This window comes from Falco rusticolus, chromosome 6 (genome assembly GCF_015220075.1).
Source record: "Falco rusticolus isolate bFalRus1 chromosome 6, bFalRus1.pri, whole genome shotgun sequence".
NCBI classification, from domain to species: Eukaryota; Metazoa; Chordata; class Aves; order Falconiformes; family Falconidae; genus Falco; species Falco rusticolus.
The window spans coordinates 9,648,319-9,675,007 of record NC_051192.1 but is presented as its reverse complement, the minus strand read 5'-3'; the positions used below and the strand labels follow the sequence as shown (position 1 = coordinate 9,675,007).

The following is a 26,689-nucleotide window of genomic DNA, read 5'->3' as shown; positions in this document are numbered from 1 at the left end:
GCAATTTAAAGGATTTCGAAAAGAAAAAAGGTGGAGGCTGAGTGAACAGGATAAGCACAAGATTGTAAAGTGACTGCTCACAGGTCAGCAGCCAGCAAGGGCCAGGAAGCTGTGGAAGAGGCAGAAGGATGCTGTAGTAAAGGTTGCTAGGCTACTGTGAAGGACGGAGCACTACTCAGCTATGCCGAGCATTTTTACTACCCAGCTGCTAAGTAATCTGTGTATAGTATTGCTGTTTTCCTGGCTACTGTCCGGAAAGGGAAGTTTGAACTGCTAAGAAACGTTGTCCTTTGTAGGACGAAACTTGGTCCCATGCCAGTTATTACCTTTTGCAAGACCAACTGTTTTTGGTTTCGGTCACATTGACTGACAAGGAATGTCAGGAATTCTGCTGAACATGTTTGAAATGGAATAGCAAACAATAGGTCTTTGATTCAAGTATAAAAGTATAAAAACTCTTGCATGAATTTAACTTGTTCTGGTGGTGCTGACTGGTGAGCTCTTGGTTTGTCTGGACCATTTTGGCCTGCATTTCTCCTACTTTGTGTTAAGAAGCTTACTGAAAATGCAGTGTGGGTTCTCTTTCTTTTAATCTGGATTTGATGTAATTTTTTGAAATATTGGTAAGAATGTAATTAATCTGTACTGGTAAAAAAGATTTCTTGTGATTGCAAATACAAGGTCATCAGTTTTTTCTGTGAGGGAAGGTAGTTCATCTGCTTTTCTTGTATTAATGGGTTCCTTGTACTGTATTTTTGCCATACATACAGTTGGAAAACACATGCATTTATGATTCTTCTTATTTGTAATTTAACCTTTGATCTTTGTCCCAGGAGATAATTTTAACAGAAAGTTAAGCTAAGTTACTCCCACAGACAGTGACAGAGGGACTGGATATGGAACTAAAATTATGCTGTGTTAATGATTCCTTTGCAGCTGTTGTCTCTCTCCTTGGTAACTGTAACAGAATAACCAATTTCTCTTTTCTTTTAACACTATTTTCTGAAGGTGTATTACAACTCTGCCAATGCTGTCATGTTGCAAACAAGTCAGACACTGAATGCGTGCTGTAGGGTGGCACAGTGATAAAAGATAATTTACTCTTTAGCATCCATAAAGGTGCAGTGGGTATAACGTAACATGCATTTGATCCAAGTCCAGTGTCTTTTTTTGCCAGTTGGGGACTCCCAAGGCAAGTCAACTCCCCTGGTCTATAGTACCCCAACTTGTACTGACTCGTGCCTAGGGATTTCTTGAACTTATTTTGTGATATAAATGCTCTTTATGAAGTTGTCTTCTGTGAATTTGTATAGGCGCTTTTTAAATCTGTGTAAAATAATAGTATTCACATGCTATGCCAACAATTGCAAAGTTCACCTACCTCTGTGTTGTGTGAATGACTGCCACGTGTTTGATTCTTATCTGCTAATTTTGCTCAATGATGTCCTCTTGTGTTGAGAAACCATGAGCAATTGTTACTTACAGCTTTCTTAAATCCATAGGTGTTGTTCTAGATTATGTTCTCAGGTGTTTCTTTTCCTAGGAAAAGACTCCTTGTCTGTTAACCATTCCTTGTAGCTGGGGACATGCTGTTTTAAGCACCCTGCTTGTATTCTTCTCTATGTCTCTTTCAGTTCTGTTACATACTTTTTGAGATGAATAGGAGCCAGGATTGGGTGCAGTATTAAGCATGGATTTTATACAGTGGGATAATGTGTCCTGCTTTGTTTTCTAAGTATTTTATAAGAATTCTTAGTATTTGTTTTTGGTTTACTACAACTGCTATTTCTATTACTTCAGGAAATCATTCCAGAGTGAATACTTTTTTCACAGCTGGTCATCATCTGTGGGATGCTAGGATTCTGGGCTTTTTTAAACTTACATGCATTACTTTACAGTGGGTATCTTGTGCTAGTTCAATATCTACTCGCACAGTTGCATCAAGAACTCATGACACTAGATATTTCTTGCTTTTATAGCTTAGAATAACCAAAACCCTCTTTCATGTTTATAAAAATTGCAATAATATTTTCACGACATTTAAATTATACAATTATATGTGCAGTACGAGTTGAATGTGAAACTAATAACAAGATGACATTTTGATTCCCATTAATTTAAAAACTCAATCTTTTGCAGTTTTGTTGCTAGAGAAGATGGAACATGATGACATTTGTAATAAAACTCTGAAGATTACAGACTTTGGTCTGGCTAGAGAGTGGCACAGAACAACCAAAATGAGCGCAGCAGGGACTTACGCATGGATGGCTCCAGAAGTTATCAAGTCTTCCATGTTTTCTAAAGGAAGTGATATTTGGAGGTAAGAGGTTTGTCTGCTGAAGACTGTGTTCAGTAGAACTATGTCAAGGTTTTTGAATAAATTTTTATTCGAATTTTTTTTGGTGGTTTCCTTGGTTATCATCTCAACGTGGCAAGTATAGCTGCTCTAAGAAATATACTTTCACTTCTCAACATCCACTTAATTTGATCTACCTTTAGTTATTCACTTACCAACTGGAGGGAGCAGGAGAGAAAACAGGAAAAAAATTCTTTTTTTATAAAGAAAGCAAGATCTCATTAAGAGAAGCTTTTAAAATAGCTGTTGGTTAAGATATCTAATTGTTTTATCTTCAGTCTTAATATTAGTAGCCATATGCTCTTAATACATTTATATATGATTGATCTCATACTGGTATGATTACATCAGATGTCTGAAAAGTCTCATTCTGTCTAAAGAAATGGGACCTGCCAGTTATTACATGTCTGATAAATAAAAATAAGCTGCAAACCAGAATTCTGCCAAATGCAAACTTAAATTAGTGCTGGGTTTAGGAATCTAGAATATGATCATGTGTAAAAGTGAACATGAGATCTAAGCTTTTACATTTATAGAGTTTGCTTCCAGCAGCTGGAGTGAGAAAAATATATTCAGCACAAATTTGTTTTAACTTGCTCTCTAATTTTAAAGGTGGGGAACTCCCTATATTAAATTTGTGAATTTCTTGTCAAATACATTGTTGTGGATCATATAAATAACATGGCTCTCAATACTGATGTTATTTTTGAGTGATGTAGCATGGGATATATCTATTGTAGAAAGGTAACTTTAGCTTTTATTTAATTCTGGCTTGTGAGTGTGGAAAAGCAGTGATTGCACAATAGGCTCTAAAAGCTGCTGTGCCGCATCCTGAGAAGTCTACATTTCTTTTCTGTTGGAAATGTTTTCTCTCTGAAGGATCCAAGATAGGTATTTGGGGAAGGAGGGGAGGACCTTAATCTGTTTTCTCATGCCGCCTTATGCATGTTCTGTGTTGTATAATTCTTAAATAGGGTCCTATTTTGCTTAGATGCTTGATATTCTACAGCATGAAGTAATACTTCTGGTATTCTCTGGATGATTCTGTATCTGCACTACTGTTTTGTGACACTTATTTGTCGTGTCTGGAACCAGTTTTCAGCATTTTGTTTACATCAGTCTGAGTTGATGCCCAGTTAAGAAACATCTTTGGCTTCATTCTTTTTTTTTCCATTCTTTTTCTTTTTTCTTTAATTTTTTTTCTTTTGCGGGGTGGAGGTTGGGTGTAGGCGTTTCCCTAATCAGCTGTATTCCATGCTTAATTACAGGTCCTGTCCAGTCTTGTTGCTGTGATTTTAGGTATCTGAGGGGGTATGCTTTGGTGCAATTATTTTATATTCTGCTGCAACATTAGTTTACATTTTTGGAACCTACAGTATTTCTCTTCTTCGCCTTCTCTCCTGCACGCCTCTCTTGTAAAAATGTAAGTATTTAGCTCAATGATGGACATCTAACAGGAGAGGTTTTTTAAGTAGAAAGGCTGTATTGTACAGTATGGTTTAGACCTTCTTGGCTTCTAAAGATTTTCTGCTTACTGCACCTTGATCTGTTCTGTTGCTTATCTTTACTCTTTCTTTAAAAGAAAAGCAAATAAAGAATACCCTGGTTATAGGAGTGTTTTTTGTTTTAAAAAGCATTCAGGTTATAAATTTAAGTATGGGTCTCTCCAAGACAAGAACACAGTATTTTCCGGAAAAGTTCTAAACTTCAGTTACACCTATGGAGTGCTGAGTCTCCAAAAGAAATCTGCAGACCTCTTACTGGGGTGGGGGAGAGCAATTGAGGCTGCTCTTGCAGAATCAGCCCGTGCTCAGAAACGTTGTGGGAGTGTTTTCATGCAGAGCCTTCCAGGCTGCATGTTTGCAGGTGTCATCCTAGATAGCAGAACTGGTACTTTCCAGGCCCTGCGTGTGTATCCTTTTGTTTCCCAAACCAGAGTTGGAACTACTGCTTTTACTACTCTTTGGTATATGCTTCCAAATCCCCAAACAAGAATTCCACTCTCTCAGCCCTTTCCATTGATCATCACGCATTTCTCAGCAGTCTGTTAGTCTCGGTTTTGTGTATGGAGTCTGAAAGTGCGAATATGCCCGCAGATTTCCAGGTGCTGATGGTGTGCTTCAGCAGTGGGCTTTACAGGAACGTGTGCCTCCATTGTGCGAGCTCTTGGCAAAGCTAGGAAGCATGTCCTGTACAGCAGAATTAGCAGCTGCTTTTGCTTGGCACATTCTTACAATTTTCAAGTGATTCATGTAGCATGTTCAGTAACCTGCTTTAGAAGATGGATTGTAGAGCAAAATAAGCTTTGAGAACTTTTTAATTACTTTTGTTTTTACTAGCTTTTAAAATACGTAAAACCAGCAGGTTATTGCTGGAATGAGATATAGTAAGGCTTAAATCACATTTGACAGCAGGAGAATAGTTTTTAATAATGAAAATACTTAAAAGGACATATTTTTGAAAGTGTATTCATTTTGGTGTTTTAAAAATGTATAATTCAAGCATATTATTTCTGTGTTTTTGGCCTTTTGCTGAAGACTGAGAAGGACATTAGCTTTTGCTCTTATAAAAAACCACTCTTTCTTAGAAGCCATGACTGTATATATAGGACAACTGTACGTGGCCTGGTGAAATTTAGTACACAAAATAGCTACTTCTGTAGTTAAGAAAGTTAATAAGTAGTTGTTGTCCTAGGTAATGGTACATTAGTATCTCCCGAAAACTCCAGCCTGGCAGGACTAGAATGTCTTTAGGGTTCCTCCTCACAGTTTTGCGCCCGCAGTGCTGACTCTTGGTGCTTGGTATTAGGATTGCTTTCGTTAAAAGAGGTGCTTTCAGGCTATTACTGTGTTGGTCTGCTTAACATTTTACAACCACCTTCTTGGCACTGTTGAAAACTATTTAGGATTATGAGCTTGAATTGCAAGTGTAACTAAAGCTAATAGTGTGACACAACTTTTATAAAAATTATTTTTAGTTTAATTTATTGTTCTGCTTAACTTCAGAGTTTATGCTAAAATATATATAGAATACTCGGAACAAGGGAATTCCTTGAATTAAGAACAGTCTATGCTTGCTGAGATGGCAGACATTATTTCTGTGTTCTCTGTAAGCAAGCAAATGTAGTTCAGTAGAATTCCTCCATCATGCGTAAAATGTGCGTCATGCATATCATGCAGGAAGTGTTGTACTCATTATGGTCAGAAGTATATAATATTCATTTTTTATATAAATACAATATGTTCTATTTATATAAAAATATAAATATTTTTCTATTGGAAGAAAATACCACTGATTTAAAACAAAATTGGAATTCATTATTTTATCCTTCTTCAAGTATACAAGCAACTGCAGAGGTTAGACTGGAAAAATCTGGGAGGAAATTAGTAAAAATCCCAAGACTTCCCCTTTTTATTCTGTTTTCTTTTTTTTGGAGGGGGGGAATAGACCGCATTCCTCAGGTTTTGATTAATTGTTAGCACTGTAAATTCATTATTTTTGTAAGATTTTGTGATAGGCAAAGCTTCTTAGATCAACAGAGTGTAGGTAAACAAAACACTGCTGATGTTCATGCTAGTATTGCGTGATTTGCTGTTTTACTATTTATTGAAGTGTTGTTGTAAGGTCTTGTAATAATGCTGAATGACTTTTTCTCATTAAGGGAGGGAGTGATAGAAAAGCTTAACTAGTGTGTGTTCTTCCTGTCACATCTGCTGTGGTTGAGGTGATATTTCTGGTACTAAGGGGTACATATTAAGTGGCGGGGTACATAGCCCTTCCCTTCCCCGTGCTGTATGTATTTCTCCTCATGTAGGAGAGTTCAATCTGTTCCTGCAAAACCTGCAGGTTGTTTCTTTAACCACTGGAGAGGAGGGGCAAGAGTGATACTTTCTATTCTAATATTTTTTTCCCCTTTGCCTTGCTCACTTTACTATTCAAAAGCAGCAATAGGTTGTCCTTTGTATCCTTGTTCTACAGATAGTGGTTCCCTGGCAGGACTAGCTTACGTTTTAAAAGGAGTAATTTCTGCTTCCACAAAAACGGCAGTGAAAGCTATCCATTTCAGTGGTGGTAGGAGCTCTGGAGCGACAGCAGCGAGCCCTTTGTAGTGGCTTGGGTCATTCAAGCATGCGAAACGTTGGGCATACAAACCCAAAGAAGGTCAAAGCAACACCCAGCTGCTCTTCTGGTGGAGAGCATAGTAGAAATTCTTCTGATTAATGCTGTTGCAATAGGAATTCCTACGATTCTTGATTTCTGTACCTGACGCTTCAAAAAGATCTCTTCATGCCACCACTTTTCACTGGAAACAATATTGTTTTGTTTGGCTTTTGTTTTTTTTTTTCTACTATGGAGAAATTAGTAGAGAGTGTGTGTGTGTAAACATTTCTCAATCTTGTTGCATCTTCTGTGGGAAGCAAAATGTTAACAACCCTTTATATAATACACAAGGGATAAGAAACGCAAACTTGCAAACAAAGCTGGGGATTTTCTGATGTTTTTTATTACTGTTAGTTTGTTTTTTTAAAAAACGCATGTGCATCTAGAAAAATTGTGTTATATTTGGAAGAGGGAATGGCCTGAATGCTTTGCTGAGATTTCTTTTTTTGTTTGGTTTTTGGTGGGGAGAAGGTTGCCTGTTTTCCTGTCATTCAGACTTCCAGTTGTGAGTTTTACATGATACTAACATTTCTATAATATGACCTTAGGCTACATTTTGAGTAGGAGTGTGAGCCAGTCTTAGTTGCATGCAGTTTGGTTAATCACTGCTAGTGCAAAGGTGCAAGATGACTAAAATAGAGCTGTCTCTTAAAGGCATTCACCACTGACATGGGAAATCCTCAGGAATTTCTGTACATGGTTGGACAGATACTTGTTTGTTCTTGAGTAAACGATGTGTCAGTATTCAGCAAATAACTGTTAAAAAAATTACCTTTTGTAGTTATGGCGTGTTGCTGTGGGAACTGCTTACAGGAGAAGTTCCTTACCGTGGCATTGATGGCCTTGCTGTGGCTTATGGAGTTGCTGTCAATAAGCTTACTTTGCCCATTCCATCCACCTGCCCTGAACCATTTGCAAAACTAATGAAAGGTATATGTGTTGTTTCTTCCTACGTATTTAAATAGTTATGTTTTGGGGGGGTATGGATCCTTGCCTGTAATAGTTATGGGGTTGCAAAATAAACACGTCATTTTATAATGTGCTGTGTACAGAGTATTTTGTTTTTCTTTACGCAGCAGTCTGGTGTTATAGACAGTTGAATGTGTTTCTGAAGAAGTCATACAGCATTACTGTGTACCACACATGTTCTTCAGTGGTGACAGTATGCTTTTTGCTCTAGTTCTACTGATTTCCTTTTACACTCAAATTAATTTTCGTAAACTAGAGGATATACTGCTGATCAATAGAAGATCAAGATTAAAATCCCAAGGGGAAGAACCGCAAATGCCATTTTTTTTCCTCATTGTTTCTTCCTGATTGTCAAAAATGTTTTGGAAATCCTTTAGAGAGAAATAAGCATGGCTTGCTAATGGCTATTTCCTTGTATTTAATAAATTTCTTTGGTTTATATGTATCCCTTCTGTGCAGTACTGCTAGTTATGCTATTTCAGATCCTAAAGATAAAGGTAAAAAAAGTGACTATTAATACAAAAACAATCCTCTGAGTACACATAGGAAGATGTCACTTTGGTAAATGGAAAAGGAACTAGAGAAGCCTTACAGGTAAAGGGAACGCATTAGAACTTGAAGTACAGTAGCAAGTAACTTGAAATTCATGTAGTTCTTCAAAATGTTCTATGTACTGTTAAAAACTGATGGGATTTTGATAAATTCTAGAATGCTGGGAGCAGGATCCTCATATCCGACCATCGTTTGCCTTAATTCTTGAACAGCTTACTGCCATTGAAGGGGCAGTTATGACTGAAATGCCTCAAGAGTCTTTTCATTCCATGCAAGACGACTGGAAATTGGAAATTCAGCAGATATTCAATGAATTGAGGACCAAGGAAAAAGTAAGTTGATTTTTCCAGTTGCATAGTGGTGGAGGAAGGTTATGTGTGTAGGTGCATTTATGTGATACAGCAGTTTTGAACTTTTGAATTGTGGCTTACCAGTATACTAGAAACCTGATAGCGGAGATACACTTGGCAGGGTAAACTACTTGGAAGAGAGGATTTACTCTCTCATTAAAACATCGTTAATGTAAGTTGCCTGTTCTTGTTGGTAGATATACTATTCTTAAATTCCATTAGTATGTTTTGGACTGTATTTTAAATAATCCTGTAACTGTTTGGCAGCAAGTTTACTTCAGAAAAAAGGTTTGAGTACTGATTTCTCAAATTTTAGACAGTGTTGCTTTCTCCCTTTCTTCCTTAACAAAACCAATAAACAGTTTGGTCTGCTCAAACTACAGATAGAGGTATTTCGGTTGAAGTGAAATGTTCGGTTTGACCGGAAGCATAATGTTGTTTTAATGAGGCTTATCATATGAATGGCTCATTCAAGAAGTACAGGCAGTTGAAAAAGAAACATATCCACACCTGTCTCCCCAAAGAAAACAGGCTGTAGGTCTGTAAATGTGGCAGGTTGGCTCTTTTTAAAAACTGTTATTTTTCCTTGGATATTTGCATGCATCACTTAACAAACAAGAGTTTATTTACCTCTTAGCTAATCTTATAATCTGCAGATTTTCAGCTGCTGCTGAACATTCTCAGCTGTGGGAATGAAAAGCTTTTCATCCTGTTATATGACTGTATCACATGGCTTCTTTTCCAAAAACGGAATAGTGCTTTTTATCTCCTCTTCCTGGACAGTCTGATAATATTGATCTCTTTCAGTGTTGCAGTTTTGGAAGTATTCCTGCCAGATATTAATAAAATTAAGTCAAACTTGTACTCACGAATCAGCAAATGCGGTTTCTCTTGTCTGTTATCCAGATGCCTGTCACTGTTTTTCTTTCCTTATTCTTACATCATGATATGTTTGTGCTAAATGAATGCCCACTGTTAGTTCTCTTTGCCCTCTCTTTTAGTTACTTTTAACTAGTTTTTAATCGCTCTGAGGTTTATATTTTTCTTTAGACAGCTTGCTAACAGTTGGAATAGGCCAGGTATCCTCTTGAGTCCCTGTTAGAAATGCTTCTATTAGGAACAGATTTGTTCCTTGGTCTTTCTTGCAGTATAGTTACTGCCGAGTATATATTTGTTGTTTTTTGTGATGTGGTAATAGATGAAGAAGAAGAAATCTTTATAAAAAGACGTAGTCACTTTGACAAAAGCAAAAATTGAACTCATCTTGCTACACTGTCAGTAGCTTTATCTCTGGCTTCTCATCAAGCACCACAGATGGCTGTTTGTTGACTGTTGGCTGGGCATGGGTGCGATCTTACCGATCTACTGTAATATTAGCCTATGTGGTATCAGAATTTAAGACTGCGGTATCATCAGTGATAACCTTATGTTGTTCCTGTCTGCCTTTTCTTGTACCCTCTGCTTTTCCCTCTTCCATTTCAGTTCACAGAACTGGGCAGGTGTTGTCTGTGTAGCCTCCGCTCTGCCTGCAGTGAGCCTATAGGATGCTGGAGCTAAGCTGTGTGCCTCTGTAGCTGTCGGATCTCTGCCTTTCTGGATGGGTTATAGCCCCTCTACAGAAAGTCGAGACTTTCCTTTTTACTTGCTGTGGTGTCACAAGCCACTGCATTTAATTGCCACAGCTTGCCATAGGGCATAACTCTTTTCTGCCTCTCCAGCAACTGCTGAACTAACCATTTTCCCCTTTTTACTCTGGGAGCAATTGTAACAGTCATTCCCATACAGGTTTTTGTTTATTTTTTTTATTATTTTCTGGAGGTATTAGTCTGGTATGAGATTTCCTATTGAAGAAAAATCTCAAGTTTAGGATAAAGTAAGATGTTGCATAGCTTTGGGAGAAGAGCCATATTTTTGGTGTAAAAGTGAGTTAAGCTTAAATAGGGAGGGGAATAGATAAAATTAATCTCCCTTCTCATACGCCAAAGTAAATGCATCTGCCCTAATTAGGTAAACTTGTTTAAGAATGAAAGCACGTAACTTTGACTTAGAGAAGGTTTTTGTGTGTGTGGGCTTATTTATTTTGGCACGTTATCAATGTTACTGTTCGGTACTTGGGAGAAAGTAATGTCTATGAAGTGTTTATACAAATAATAATAAACCAAAAAACCGTGCATGGGGTCTCATGCCCTGTAAAAGAACTTCTGTAGCTGGAGGAATTTCCTCAAGGGCTTGCTGTAAAGGAACGATGGTGAAGCCACCCACTCCAAGTGAAGATCACAATCTTCTTTTGACAAACATTCTTGAGCAACTTAAATATAGGGTTTTTTTCCTAGCTTCCTTACAATGGGTGTTTTAATTGTAGAGTGGTGTAGAAACATTGCATAACTAATTGCAGTAAGTCTGTTTTTAATTAGTTTATTTGGAAAAGAGTAAATACTTAATCTCTCAGTGAGGAAACACTTTTTCTAGACTGTCTACCTTTTCAATACGGACTCTTTAATTTTTGCCTAGTTACTGAGCTTTATGGACCTGGATTTTAAGACAATGAGAGATGGATAATCAACAGTGTCTCCTAATACATCTTAATTACTGTATTGATACAGTTACAAAGATCTTTTCTATTTAAACTCTGAAGTACCTTTATTCTAAATTTGAATTCATGAGGCTTCTGCTTCCAACCCTTGTTTTAGGTTGTCCAGTTTTGACTGGATGGGAGGAGGGAAATGAGAATTTACAGCAATCTCTAAGTTAGGTGGTTAAATATCTTTTTAAAAACAAAACCATAAAAGGAAACAAAACCAAAAAAAGCAAACCCCAAAACCTTACTTGCTGATGTGAAGGCAGGCTCCTTTGAATTTCCAAGAGGTACAGTTGCATTTTGCAAAAGTGTGTATGTTAAGCAGAGCGGACTTTTTAAAAAATAAAATATTTTTTCATATATTGTGTTGAAACAAGCTCACTTAGAATTACCAAACTGTATTAAATTTGTCAATAATTCCGATTAAATTTGAAAATGGTGAAAGTGTGTGTATGCCATAGCTGTAAACTAAAAACAAGTATCTTTCTGAGGAACAGATACTTTTCACTGAAGCAGTTTGCTTCAGTGCTTATCTGTCTTTTGACATGCGTAGTCTTTTTGGAAAAAACGGAGAGATTGGGTGTGGGTTTTTTTACCCTTATTTGAAGACACCAAAATAGTATAGTTCAGGAATGAATTAATTCAAGACAAAGTGGGTGTTAGTAAGAGCAGAAGACCAGGATTTTGTTTTCACAGTATGCGATAAGGAATTGTGCTGGCATACAACATTGCTGGATACTTATGAGCAGAAGTAGGCAGTCTGCTCTGAAAAAAAAAAAAAAAACACCAACAAACCACTACAATTTTAAGATTGTACAGTGACAGAATGAATGAATTTTAAATATGAAGAAATTTCTAGTATATCCAGAACTTTTAGCATAGCATCATTTCAAATGCTGGCTTTCCATTTGAATTGAATTTCAGCTTCTATCCAGGTAGAATTTACACAATCTTAAGTAAAAATGAAAAAAAATCTGTAGTGAGAAACATACAGTATCAGTCACATTGTAGCTTCTTTTCCTGTAGTCTTTTTTGTTAGCAGTATTGACTATAATACTTCTGGGTAAGTCTGTTTCATGTATAATACGCCCCATACTATGAAGGGACATCTACATAAATTTCAGGTATCTTTCAACAGATATTGGAAGCTGAAGTTTAAGATGTTTTTAAGATGGTGGGTTTACAGCTGTTTAGCCTTGGGGATTCATTTACCCTGAAAAATTACCTAACTTCCTTACTGAAGCTTTTCCTTCTCCAAAATAAAAAAAAAATTAAAAAGAGAGGAACTATTCTATGGGATTGATGGTTGGAGAGTCTACATGGTGTAATTCAGTGGTGAGTAGCTGTTTGATGTTATACAGATAACTGCTAGATTTTAATTAAGAAACAGCTGTCTTCTGTCTTATGACTTGGTTTATCCTGTTACACTAATCCTCATTTGGTGTAATGCTGATTGCTTTTCTAGATTGAAAAGTGCTACTTAATACATGGCTGAAAAACAGGAAAGGTTAGAAAATTTAAGATAAAGGCATTCATTTGTCTATTCGTCAGGTCATTTGCTTTATGTTAGTGCATAGGAGCTATGAAAGAGTCTCTAAGAGTCTCTGATGTGAAGTACTTGGAGCACACTTTCTGCTAGGCTATAAGCTGATAATCTTTGATTGGATGTGTTGTCCCCATTGCCAGTGCTTAAGTAAAGCGACTCGGGTTAAATGGTTAAAAAGAAACTGTGCAATGCTTGGTTTGTGTCTGGGTACAGAATCTTGGTTTATGCAGGATGGAGGACTTTCAGAAGGTTGTGTGTGCATATTGTATGTATCTAGTGCATCGTGAAAATAAATCAGAAAATACAACCTACTGTGTGCTTTATATATCCTTTGATACGACCTTCACGTTATTAGTTTTACTTGTGTGACTCTTCAGGAGCTTCGATCACGAGAAGAGGAGTTGACAAGAGCAGCTCTTCAGCAAAAATCTCAAGAGGAATTACTTAAGCGCCGTGAACAACAGTTAGCAGAACGTGAGATAGATGTACTGGAGCGTGAGCTGAACATCATGATATTCCAGTTAAATCAAGAGAAACCCAATGTGAAGAAGAGGAAGGGCAAATTTAAAAGAAGCCGGTTAAAACTTAAAGATGGACACAGAATTAGTTTGCCTTCAGGTTTGTGATTTTTTTTTTTTAAAAAAAAAAAAGTTCACAATATATGTTACGATCAAGTATGCAGGCTTCAGTTCCATGGGTAATGTTTTCAGAATTGGCTACTATTTTAATTCATCATCCAGTCTTTCTACCCTAATAGTACAAAAGGGTATGGTAAGATTTGTATAGCCCTCCCCGCCCCGCCCCCCCCCCCCCCCCCTTTTTTTTCCTTTTCTCCGTCCCCTGTCCCAGCCCCCGTGTCCCCTCCAAAAACCACTTTCCTGTATCATATTCTTGTATGTACTAGTCCTGATTTCAGCTGGAAGACTCTTTTACCTAATTCAGCTAGAAGTCCATTGTATCTGGAGGGAAAGGTTACTAGCATGGGAGCCACATGATTTAAGACTGGTTCAAAGTTCAGATTTTTGCTACCTTTTTTTTTTGTACGGATAGAAAAGTACCTTTTTATCACATCCTGGAACATTCTAACATGATCAAATACTAGTGCTGTTTACCTTAAACTTAAAATACCTAGCAGAAAAACAGCACTTTGTAAAGGCCGGAGGTACGTGTGTAGTAAGTCCAAATTACATGCTTATTGCAGCCCCAAATACAACACAGCAGTTACGATCTTTGGTGCTTTACTTCTTGCAAGAAAACGCTGTAATAGCAACAGAAGATATTATTTCAGAATACAAATATGGTATAATTTGAATGTTAGAGCATTTAATTCCACCCGTGAATGTATTAAAACGCCCCCTTTGCAAAGGGGATGTGGTTGTATAGTTGGGGTTTTTTTAGTTTCTGGTTCAGTGGTACCTTTTTAACGTTGCCATGAGATGACGCTATGGAAACTCAAGATTATACCGATGGTTAGAAAGCCTTCAGCAGTGCTGATGGAAGTGTGGAAGATGGAAGCCTTCAGTGGCTTCCAGGTCAAGTCTGTCAGTTTAGTACTCATACAGTAAGAATCTAGTCACACTGACACAGGTCTGACCAAATCATACCTGTCTAGTAGTTGGAAAGAGACAGAGGGTAGTAGTATTTAGAATACTATTTCAGCACTAGTAAAATAAATTTATTTTTCTTTTCTTTAGAAGTAATAATAACAGTAAATATAAATCACACTACAGCCTCCCACATAAGCATGTTAGATTGCTTTATGCTGGATCACGAGCTTAAACTAAATATTTGGTCCTTTGTTTCCAGTTCTGATCATATTTAACTTAGTGTTTTTCAGAATATCGCTTACCACTTAGTTCTTTGTTGTCCAGAATCACCCAGATGAACTTGTCTGTGAAACAGTTCTGTTTTAACAATAGCATACAATGTAATTGCACTGGTGATGGGGATTAGAGGGGCATATTGTCAAATTTTATTTCATAAGGTTTTTCCTTCTTGCCAATACTTGCTGTTCTTTTTTTACTACATTGCTATAAATATTTGAAATTCTGTAGTTTGGTGTCTTATTTTTCTGACATGTTGATAGCTACGGCTTCTTTGTTAACGCTGCTTTTTATGTTGTATATGAATTACGTTGTTAAAAAAATAATTAAGGCAAATCTGATTTCCGTGAATGATTGATTGATTGATTTGAGATGAAATACTGAGATTTTTCTTTCCCTCTGTGACAACCAACAAGATTGAATAACAGCTTGTGATGTGGATGTGTCTCAGTTTGGGTCCACTTGGACCTGCCTGCTTTTGGTGATGTTACTGCAAACCTGTCATACAGTGTCTGTGGAGGTGTGAAATCCTGCCTGTTGGACTCAGTGTTTAAATTCTTACATTAAGAGTTAAAGTTTGTCAGCGTTTTTAATAGGAACATCTCCTACACTGGAAAGTCTTAATTCATTATATAGCTTTAATTGTTTTAAGAAGTACAGCATTATAATCACCTGAAGAGTTTTTTATTTAGAACATTAAAACTGATCCGTTTTACTCCCTTATAGATTTCCAGCACAAAATAACAGTGCAGGCATCCCCCAACCTGGATAAGAGGAGGAGTTTGAACAGTAACAGCTCTAGTCCATCAAGTAGCCCCACAATAATTCCTCGACTTCGAGCTATACAGCGTAAGTCTCCACCGTTTCTATTTGTTCATTTGGTCAATAGAGACTGTTTATTCCATATACTCACTGAAATACCCAGAGTGGTATCGGATTCCAGAGAGATTCTGTCTGATTTCTAGGTCCCCTAACTTGTTCTAACATTTGTAACTTGTTCTTTGATGGGAGGGATAATACTGCTAAAATGCTAGCTAATCTTCAGTAATGCAAAATTATTGTGAATGTTTTAAATCATATCTTTCCTTAATCTATTAATCTTCTTGATTAATCACTTTGTAAACTGACAGGGATAAAAGAATGAGGAATCAAAATTTATAGTGTCAATGGGCAAAGCATCACATTTAGAACCCATGTAAGATGGAAAACAAGTTTTTATTAGGTATTGGAATTGATAAAGGAAACCAGTTATGGACTACCAAAGAAAAAAAAAAAGATTCAGAGAATAAGGGTGTCATGTAAGATGGAAAGGCCAGCGAATCAACCAGCAACCCAACTTGCTTATGGCAAGAGAAGCAAGCTTTAAGCAAATATAAACCCAGAAGGAAATGAAGAAGAGAGCTTGCTTTAGTTTTTTTGAGAACAAGAGAAAGACAGAAAAATAAAATTGTCAGTACACGTGTAGATTTACATTATTCTATGTAACCAGATGACAGAAGGAGAGGTGTGTTCATGCTCATGTAGTGGAGGTACCTTGTATGGAAGAGGACTGTGCATATTGTTACAGTGAAGCCTGCATTTATATTTGGGAATGACATATGTAGAGATAAACAGTTCCTACAGGATTCACTGCATATGTACTGTCTGTTCTACTGTGCAAAGCAGATTGTCTAATTATCCATATTCAGCATGGAATGCCTTAAGCTTCTCTATATGAAATCAGTGGAACCTGTTCCAGCTGATTGCTTGTGGATGGTGTCTGTCTTCTCTTGCAAGGATAGTCGCCTCTGAGGGAAATTACTTCAGAATCTGACTTTATCAGATGTAAATAAGGAGGAGGGGAAACCAAAATGCACGGGGATTTTCTTTTCTGCATACTGTTCTGTAGCTAGTATATGAAGTTTTATTTATTATTGACCAGCCTGAAACTTTCTTTAGAAGTTTGGATAGAAACCAGATCACTCATCTCCTTTGGAATACCTCTGCCTTATGAAATCCTTTTCATTATTCATGTCTAAAGGAGAAGTGGTCTTTTCTGGCAGTAACTTTATTTTTTGTTTGAGCTGTAACTGACACAGTTCCGTGGGCGAAGACCATTACTATCCATGTGTTACAAATAAAGGAGAGAGGTGGACAAACCCTTTCTTAATGAAAATTTAAGATGGAAGGAAAATTACATAAATTATTTTTCAGAAGTTAGCTGACAAAGTATCTGTGTTGATAATGGTTTCCTGACTTCAAACCATGTGGTGGGTTTTTTGGTTGTTGGGGTCTTTTTACTGCAGAAAGGTAAGAAATGTTTTTCTTAGTAAAATGTCATAATTACATATAAACAGGACTGTCTCATTTTACCTTTGATTCTCCTTGCTCTGTATGGAAATGCTTGGAAATGAAGCAAATTTCAAAATCATGCCAATACATGACAACTTAAGGGTGTTTTTTGGTGTTTGTTTTATTTATTTATTATTTTTTTTTAAAGCATAGCCATATGTAAGCTATAGCAGTACCACTCCTTGCATATGTGCTAAGTGTCACTTGGGATTTTTCTTTTTTTTCTTTTTCTTTTTTTTTCTTTTTTTTTTTTTTCATTTGAGCAGGCATTTCTGTTTGTAGGACTAGAACATACAAAACAAGATAAAGGCTCTCCTTTAAAAGTACACTTCTGTTTCTGAGTTTGGATCCCTAGACTTTACCTAAAAGCTTATCAGATCTCTCAGGAGTATCTACCTGAAACAATTTAGCTTCCACACCCATCTGCACCTGTGCAAAATAAAGTCTCTTTCCCACAATAATGTTTTATCTTGATTTAACTTCAAAGTGTCTTTGTTTCAAGAAGACTTGCTCAAATACAGGTGATTTGAAGAGGCATATCTAAAAATTGGTTACTTGATTGCTTCACTTTGTTGTGACTCTAGCTTCCAATTCTAGAAGCTTTTTAAAATTAAAATAAATATCTAGTTAATTGTAAATCTTGTTATTAAAACAAATTTCAACTGACTTTGAAAGGTGTTTTAAAGGAAGGAGGAAAACCAGTAAGATACATATTCCATAGGTCCTGGAATGTGGTTGAAAATGGGAGTGTAAAGAAGGTAAGTAGAGTGCCATACTACAGGGAAAGCTGTGCTGGCAAGGTGCTGTACGGTGAGGCAGGAGGAGAATCCTGTGCAGTGCAGGAGCAGCAGAACCACAGGCATGTACATGAAAATCTACTTGCCCGGGTTTGGTCCTAGAAAGAGGATCCTCTAAACCCTACAGTAAAAACCTGCTATCAAAAGATGCTTAATGCCTTTGTAGGTTTGGGCTTTGTGACCCGAAGATAAGAATATATGGGAAACAGTTCCATTTCTGAAATCAGCTTGACTAAGTTCTCTACTACATTCTCTTAATTTTTCCTCAGTGATTCCCAAAACAGATACACACACAACTAATGGCCGAAGAAACAGTGTATATGTGTACCAGCAGGATGTAGATATCACAAGTGAATATGAACTTCCCAGTGGGGTTATGAAAAAAGGCAAGATTTCATTATGTTTCAAAGGTGCTGGTTCTGTTTAACTTAACAGTTGAGACAGTGACAGACTAAGCATTTAATGAAGGTTAGACACTTTCATAGTATAATTAATTTTGGCTTAGTGAGAAAGAAAACATTCATCATTGTCACAATTGGAATATTCTGTTTCATTTGATACCAGTTGTTCCACAGCATATATTTTCTTCATTGGAATTTAAGTGCTCAGTCTAATTCACTTGTCTGAATTACCTACATATAAGGTTCTCAGTTAAAGAGAGCATGGAAAATATGATTGTTTTGCTGCTTTATCTTTAATTGGGGTCTCTTGTCAGCTCATAAATTATTTTTCTTGCTTGCTCATCTTTTTGCATCAGTGCAGTTTGTGTGGTGGTTTTTGTAAAATAAAATCTCAAATTTTGTCTACACTTCATTGTGTAACTGTGTCAAAATGGTTTTGCAGTGGAGAAAATAATCTGTTCTGTCAAAATATTTTGATTTTAAAAATACTATTTATTTGTGTGGTTTTTTGTTTGTGCTTTTAAATCCAAACTCTAGTAACTTCAGATGAAAGCAACAGAACTTGGGGAAGGAGCACAACTTATCACCAAGAAGAGTTTGAAGATGTGAAGAGAAGTTTCAAAAAGAGAGGTTGTACATGGGGACCAAGTTCAGTTCAAACAAAGGATCGTGCAGATTGTAAGGACAAGTATGTGTACTACATCTTGTTTGTTTGATAATACTAAGCGTTCTTGGTAACTGAATCACTAACATAAGTAGTAAGTGAGAGAAGTTCTGCAGTCTCTAGTTACAGCTAAAGCTCAGTCCTAACTTGCAATTAATTTAGGAGTTATGTTAATGGTGGATGGCTCCCCCACACAGACTTAAGGATAAAAACTTATCTTAAAGTTTTAGTGGCGCTTATCTATTACCCTTTGTCTCTGGTTTTTGAGATTTGGAACGTACTGGGAGGCTGAGCTGCTAATGCACACCAGGCATTTATGGCCTGTCTGTCTGTCTTGCCCCTCCTCACATTTACTTGAGGAGCTGCAGGCATGGCCTCCAGTGGGCACTTCCAGTGCCACTAAATAAAACTGACTCACTTTGCATACGTGAAACACAATTCACACCAGCAACATCATTTACACTGATAAAGGTAGGGTGGAAGGGTTCTGAAAAGCAGCTGGACACATTCACTTTCAGATTATTTTTTCTGATTGCTCAAAACTGGAGGTTATCGTTTTTTCTGGAGCAAGAGATCCTTTTCCTTGTCTCTTCTAGTATATATAATTACTTATAGTGCCTTTTTCTTTTTTCTTGGTGGAGACCTCTACTCATTTACCTGTGGCAGTAGTCGGTTCCAGATCATCTGTTAAAACCGGCTTTAGGATATTTTTGTTTAGTCACAATGCTTAATAAATTTCCAATATTTGCGTCATTCCTTTGACACAGTGAAACTATTTTCAAGGTTTCCACCAACTTTTGTTCTTCAGTAGGTAGTCAAGGCCTATTTTTTTCATTGTCTTTCTTTTGTGGCCTGAAATTTTTATGTTATAAGGAATAGCTGATGTAGCACATGTATCAATTTATAATCATACGACTCTGTGCTATCACATATATATAACTTTTGCTACCTGTGGAAAGCTTTACTGTTTTCAAGTTCTGTTACTGCATGTTTATAGTTTAAAAAGAAAGATATTTGAGTAATTTTCTGTAAAAGCGTATATAAATATAGTATCCTCTGTAATATCAAAATAACTATTGTTATTTCAGAATAAGACCCCTTTCAGATGGCAGCAACCCTTGGTCAACTGTTTTAATGAAAAATCAGAAGGGTGTTCCCCTAGCTTCCCTATTTGTGGACCAAGGTAAGAGCTATTTTTGAAAAAAATGGAAGTTGCCATATCGTGACATTAGGTCTATCGTGGCATTAGATGTTAAAATGGTATTGCTCGAATTCCTCAAGAATTATGCAGACTATTAGAAGAGTAGTCATGCTACAAAAAAAATACGGTAAAAAAATGCAAGTGTTAACATCTTTACATTTCCATCATTAGCAACTAAGAAATATATATAGTGTGTGAGCAGTACCACATAGGGATTTTTGCCCCTGTACATTTTTTAGTTGCCCGTTGATCTGTATATGAGGTCTGCAGTCATCAGGTTTTAGTTTCATCTAAAACCAAACATCTAAATCAATAATTATCTTGTCATTAACGATCATTTAAATGTCTTTAATTGTTAGTGGGCTCTGCACAGTTATTTAAAAAAAATGCTACTCTCTAAGTTTTCAAGAAAAAAATACGTAGATTTCAAACCTTAGTTGTTTAGGCAGGATTCTGGGATTTACAGGTAAATCACAAGTAAAAACATACTTAATCCTCTTAGGATCAGGAACCTAATAGACTATAATTTTCAAATCTACACAGTTTCTACTATGCTACAGATTCTCTTATCTGAGAAAATTAAGTTACCAGTGTCAGGAGAAAAACTGTGATATAACTTGGTGTCATACCAGCAGCTAGATTTATGCCAGCTGGAAGAGGAAATGGTAAGGTGCTTGGGCACTGCTCCCGGCCACACACACCCCCCCTGCAGCCCCCCAGGAAAGAGGCATTTTCATCTTTGTATATACTGGCAGGGGTATAAATCAAGGCTACCGTTAGCTTACTCTAAACCCCTGTATACAGACATTTGGAGATTATAATATACTTTTACATATTTGCATTTCAAATACTTATTCTGTAGCATTCAGTAGTTTACAGTAGAATAACACATGTAAGTCCAATTATACCTTCCATTTTATTTGTCATGAGGTGTGAGATGTCAAATTTATTTTTACTCCAGACAACCATGGCCTAGTGAATTGGAAAATTTTCTAGTAACTCACTGGATTTTGGAACACAGCTTAATTGAAAGTGTTGCAAAGAATGTGTTCCAGATCTTACCTGGCAGTTTGTGTATAGTACATTACTTCACTGTGGTCCATACACAGAAATATTTTCTGTGTTATTTGAAAAGCACTACCAAAGTCTTGTAAATCCTCAAATATCACAGACAATGCAAAGACAATACCTGTTCTTGAACTGTGTTGGGTGTGTAAAGACTGGAAGATACGTTATGCCCCTCTTAAAATAAAGGTAAGTCTTTCAGATGTGGAAAACATAGTTTGTTCACAGTTAACTTATGCTCAGGAAGGCAAGCTGCTTCTAATAGTTTGCTTTTGACTTGCTAAAAAGGTGAAATTGTAGCAAATGGTACTTCTGCTACTTTAAAGGCTATCAAGAGAACATGAAGATGTTTAGGCTTAGGATACATTTCTGAATCTTACAGTGTGAGTCTCTGAGCTTCTAACTACTTTCTGAAGGGGACATACAGTATACCTCAAGATTAATACTTGTGCAAGTGAAAGGAAATAACGATGTACATATGCAGACATGCAATAGCAAAATAGCTGAATTGCAATCTTAACATATACTGTAATGTTTTATAGGTGTCTGTACTGATAAGAAACTTCTCCCTGAAGGTTTGGACAGTAAAAGACCAAAGCCAATTAAGTTGCCGAATCAGGCCTATATTAATCTACCTCTTTGGAAAGATGATCAGGGAGAGAATACAGTAGAACATGAGAGCTTTGAAGAAGGAACCTCTGCTAGTTCTACAAGTAGTACTCCTCAAATGACACCTACGAACAGTCTGAGCAGGACGCCCCAGAAAAAGAAGACTGATTCAGTTCTGTATGGGTGTGCTGTCCTCCTCGCATCTGTCGCGCTGGGCTTAGATATCAGAGAGCTGAACAAATCACAGGGTCCAGATGAACTCTTGCCTAAAGATGAGAAGAAGAAGCGTGATGGAATATTTCAGCGTGCTTCAAAATTTCGCAGGAGTGCCAGCCCTACACGACTGCAGTCCAAGAAAGAGGAAGCAAATACTCCATCCCTAAATCCAGCTGCAAATACTGTGAATCTTCTGTCTATGCCCTCCATTTCCACAAAATGCCTACTTCAGTCTGACAGTGAAGATGCGTTTGTAAGCACTGTGCTTGGTGATTGTGGCCCATCTAGTGCCATTGATGACTTTTCATCTGAAACCTCTGAAAGTAAGAGAGAGCAGAGGATACACCTGGCTCCCAAAACAGTTTCTACACGATTAAAAAAACAGCCTTTTAATCTTTGTCTGAAACACGAATCTCAAAATGTGCCAAATGATTCCTTTACAAAGTTAAGTGTGTTGGGTCACAGGCGAACCTTATCAGATGGGAACAATTTTCAGACCACAGGTGAGTAATTAAGAACTTAGTGTAAAGGATTTTTAAACACAGAAACAGAAAATGTAGGGAAACTAACCATTTACTAGTGAGTTGCTAAGATTTTTGTTACAGTTACGCGTTAGCTGAGCCACCGTAACAGCGTGTGGGTAAGCCCTCTGTGTCTGAACCCTGAATAAACTAGTTGCGCTTGGAATAGCGTCCTGTTAGGAGTGTTGGTATGGAGATTTAAGGGAAAGAGATGGTTCATTTCAAGGCGATATCTGTTTTTCTCAGGTGTTGCAAAAATAGGTTTCCCTGGTCTTTTCGTGTTGTCAAGAACCTCCTTTCTGAGAAACGTACAATACCAGCATTGTGGCTGAAATAAACTGAGAGTGTCAGGTGCATGCATTGAGTAGTTGTGGACTTCCTGAGACTGAGAATATGCTTGTTTAATTTTAATATAGTTTCACAGTCCACATAGGTGAGTGATTAAGCATCATTTTAGTACTGCACATTTTATTAACTTCAAGAAAAACAAGTCTGGTAAGTTTTGATTTGCCTGCTTGACCTAGAAGCTATGTCACATGTTCCATAAATCCTTAAGATAAGCTGTTGATAAAAACGGTCTTTAAATCTGGTTTCCATGTAAATGGATAAGTTCATGATTAATGAGGTTTTGAAAAGAAGTTCTAAATTTCAATACTGGCATTCTGTGGTGTCTTAAATGTAATATTCTTCACGGTACTCTATGCATATGTAATTACTTATAATAACTGGACAAAATTATGGGGCTTTATTCCAGTATTAATATTCATCCAGTTACTGGGTGGTTAATGCTTTATCTCTTTCTTTTGTATCAATAAAAAATAAACTATTGTGGCCTCGAGCAGAGAGTATAGATACAAAAATGTTACTTGAGCACTGCCGGTCCTCTCTTAGGAGGTTCCCCATGGATGTACAAGCCCCTTAATTTTTCAGGTGGGGGGGAAGAAGCCACTAGTGATTATGGCAGCTCAGTTTTACAAATAGCAAAGAAGTCACATGGTTTAAATTGGCTCATTTTGTTTGGCCTTTCCTTTCCCCTAGCTAACGGATTTGCTTCAACCGATGATGTCTCCACATTACCAGTTCTGTCAGTTACTGGAACTCTGCACTCTCCGTCTGTTCAACAAAGAAGCAATCACGGTGGTGGTTCAACTGAAAAGCAGAGCGCTGTCAATAGTATAGCAAGGCCTCGACCTTCTTCTCTAAGAAGTAAAATTGATGCATGGCAGATTATTCCACGTATTATTAAATCAAACTCTAAAGACTCTGAATATTTAGAGGGCAATGTAGATCCAGATGTTAACTTGTTGCCAGATACTGAGGAAAGAACTAACTGCCACATGCCCTCATTACTTGATATTGATGTGGAAGGTCAAAACAGAGACTGTACTGTGCCTTTATGTAGAGTGAAGAGCAAAACTTGTCGGCCATCTATATATGAACTGGAGAGAGAGTTTCTGTCATGAGTGCCTTTCATTTTAAAAATGTTTGCTTTTTAAAGGGGAACAAATGCAAAATTCTTGTCCATCTAATGCTTTGTGCTGCTGTTTTCTGATGTACTGTGACAAATAGTACCAAAATTATTAAATTGGGCAGCTAATTAGGAAAATGTAGTGGACGCCTTTTTCGAATGTTCCTTGGAATCCCAGCTAATAACTCTAAAAGCACAATGCTGCAAAATGGTATTCTAGATTAACTTTATAAATATATTTTGAATGACTAAAAGAACATATCCACCTCCTCCTGCAGTGTCACGGAAGTTTTCTTTAGGTTTGAGGGGTTTTGCTAGATATTTAACTTCTGCACATTGAAAAAATGAATGACATAACAGTAAGGTTGTATTCTGTCAAGAAGAGTTTTGCCGAAGAAGTGGCTGTCTGCACCTTGCCTCTGTGGCCTGTAGAATTAGGGAGTGGGGCAGGGGATTTAAGGTGCTGGTGCGGGAAGCTCTGTTCACTCCTCGTTAAGTAGCTGGTTACTTTTCAGCATTTGATACTGAAATTGGCTAAGGACCAGCAGCTGAGTTTGCAGTCTTTGCCCTTGCTTTTTGTGAGAGCTTTCAACTGTGTGCATTAGTTTCTCCAGAAAGTTACACCACTTGTATAAACACCTAGGTTTCAGCCACCGTACTGATTTGAGAGGGTAAACCAGTATTGCGATTGGATTAAAGGTATTTGACATACTTTATAATGTGAAACAACATTCCTTGTTAGGTAAGGATACACTGGAACATAAATATTTGTACTCTTAAGCTTTTGAAGACTACAGTGTTTGCACTGAAAACAATATTCTTGGTTCGGGATTTTTTGTTTGTGGTGGAGGGGTTTGCCCCCATTCTTGTTTTTTAAACTCTGCTGCACCTTGTATTGAGGAAAGATGATGGGTTTTAAGGATGATTGGGCTTGATTTTAAGTGAGCCAACAGTGCATTTTACTGCACTCAAATTTTAAAACTGCAATAATTTAATATTACATCTTTCAGTATGATTTCTGTAGCTTTTCTTCCTAAAGTTACTACTGAGTGCTCAGTTGTTCATATTTAGGAATTAAAGGACAGAAACAGATATTCTTGACTGGTTTTCAGTGATAGAAGGGTTCCAGAAAATTGCAGATAGTTAATTGGGGGGGGAGGAACATTTAACCCGATGACACTGACAGTTTGGGTTTTTTTACAGTATCACTAAGTGATTAAATAAAACCAACTGTATAGTTTACTTTCCCTGCTGAAAGCATTTCTAGAATTAAAGGAATATCCCTCATATTCCAGTATTTGAAGTCTTTAATTTTACATATCACTTGATATTTAAATAGTCTTCACAAATAAAAATAGGTAATGTTAGAATAAAACTATGATATTGCCACCAGAACACTGTTTTGTTGAGACCTTTGTTTTACACGTTTTCTTCTCCTTTACTCTGGGGTCTGGGAGTTCAGTTGTTCAATAAAATACACAATTGCTTAAAGCTTCGAAACCAAGGGATCAAAAAAGAAAGTGTCTGGCATGCTGTACAGTGGCTACCTTGAGGGTGGCAGATAAATACATACAAAATCATGAAGTCTTAATAGCACAGAGCAGAACGCAGAAAATGCAACTTCCCAGCTCTCAAAGTGAATATAGAAAAGGATTTCCTTAAAGTATTAGTTTACCAAAAGTAAAGACAAAACCACTAGTTGTCTGTAAAACTAAATGCTTGCATAGCAGATTAAGTTATTACATTTTGTTCAAACCTGTTTCTGTTCCAGTATTCTTTGTCAACGTGATTCAAGTTGCGTACTGTTCTTTGCCCTTTCTTTAAACTTTAATTTCATCAGAACACTTTAATAGATGAAGTCTTAATATGAATTGTTTTCATAAAATAAAGTCAGGTAATGCACATGGATCAAATTTTAAGTATAGCTTGATAGCAGATTTATCTTCAAGGCTTAATTAGAATTTTGGAGCATTATGTGTATTTCAACTCTTTCTTTATCAATTATTCCTGTGTAATACTGAGAGAAAAGGAGTTGATTGTATTACATGTTTCTGAAGAAAGTATCTCTGTTTGGCTTTCTACAGGAAAATCTCAGGTGCTGAAATATTTTTACTTGTAAACTTCTGTTAAGTTCTGTACTTGTAAGGCTTATATAATGTTAAATATTAAATTTTTCACCCAGTGTTTTGTAATCAGTAGTATGAGCATAAAAAGCCCTTTGAGTTGTATTGTTTTCAGTTATCAGTGACTTATCTCTCTTTTAATTAAACAAAGATTTCTATTCCTGTTCAGTGGGTAATTTCCCATAGGAGTGGGACATGTGATATGACCAGCCCAGTGCGTTGTAGGTAATTTAGCAGTTTGTATTCCACCTCTTATTCTAAGACTGTTTAGGTAAGCCATCTCAAATATTTCTCTTACGTGATGCAGGGTTTTTTAAAGCTGTAGCTGTAACGCTTTATAATTGTTTTTATAGTTTAAAATTATAGGCCAGTCTTCACTGAAATTAAAAAGAGAAAAAGCAAAAATTACTGCAATCATGGTTTCACAGTCTGTATTTCACTTGTCACCAGAGAAACTTTCTATAAAGGTATGGGATTCTGGTATGCCTTAGGTGATCTGTCTTGGTTAAAAGTATATTTATTTCAATGTAGTTTAATACCCTGACCAAATAATAATTTATGTTGACTGTTTTAGCATAAAACTGAAGGTGCTTACACTACAAAGATTAAGATAAACACTTGACGTGCTGTTTTACAAAACCTGATGATTTAAATGTTTTTATTTAAAAAAATAAATATTTTGTAGCTCCTGTATTGCCAAGTGACCTGAATTTTCTTGAAAAATATATTTTAATGCTTTCTTAACAAGTATAAAGGAGTTCTCTGGTGAATAACCAGGAACTATAGACTATGGGCCACCCAGTTCTTGAAACATTAGAATGTAATTGTTACTTTAATTATCCAGTACAGTAACGTGAACGTTCCTGTAATTTCATGCAATTAATGTGGGCAGAAATATACGGTGTAAGCTTGTTCTTTCTTTCATGTGACTATAGTATGTCTTTTGATGCTTTTACAA

At 36.7% G+C, this 26,689-nt stretch overlaps 1 protein-coding gene across 3 annotated transcripts in view; it reads left to right on the top strand.

Annotated features, from left to right (window-relative positions):
• Positions 1-26,424, top strand: part of MAP3K21 (mitogen-activated protein kinase kinase kinase 21) — a 43,387-nt gene extending 16,963 nt beyond the window's left edge. Inside the window, exons 2-11 of one of the 3 annotated variants that reach the window (XM_037392086.1) lie at positions 2,140-2,320; positions 7,299-7,447; positions 8,195-8,370; positions 12,890-13,130; positions 15,062-15,184; positions 17,733-17,873; positions 18,402-18,552; positions 19,617-19,711; positions 21,337-22,122; positions 23,179-26,424. In XM_037392086.1, the coding sequence (XP_037247983.1) occupies positions 2,140-2,320; positions 7,299-7,447; positions 8,195-8,370; positions 12,890-13,130; positions 15,062-15,184; positions 17,733-17,873; positions 18,402-18,552; positions 19,617-19,711; positions 21,337-22,122; positions 23,179-23,603 (2,468 nt within the window). In that variant the 3' untranslated portion in view covers positions 23,604-26,424. The remainder of the gene's footprint in view (positions 1-2,139; positions 2,321-7,298; positions 7,448-8,194; positions 8,371-12,889; positions 13,131-15,061; positions 15,185-17,732; positions 17,874-18,401; positions 18,553-19,616; positions 19,712-21,336; positions 22,123-23,178) is intronic. The other 2 variants (XM_037392087.1, XM_037392088.1) reach the window with 2 other exon arrangements.
• Positions 26,425-26,689: the final 265 nt, after the last annotated feature.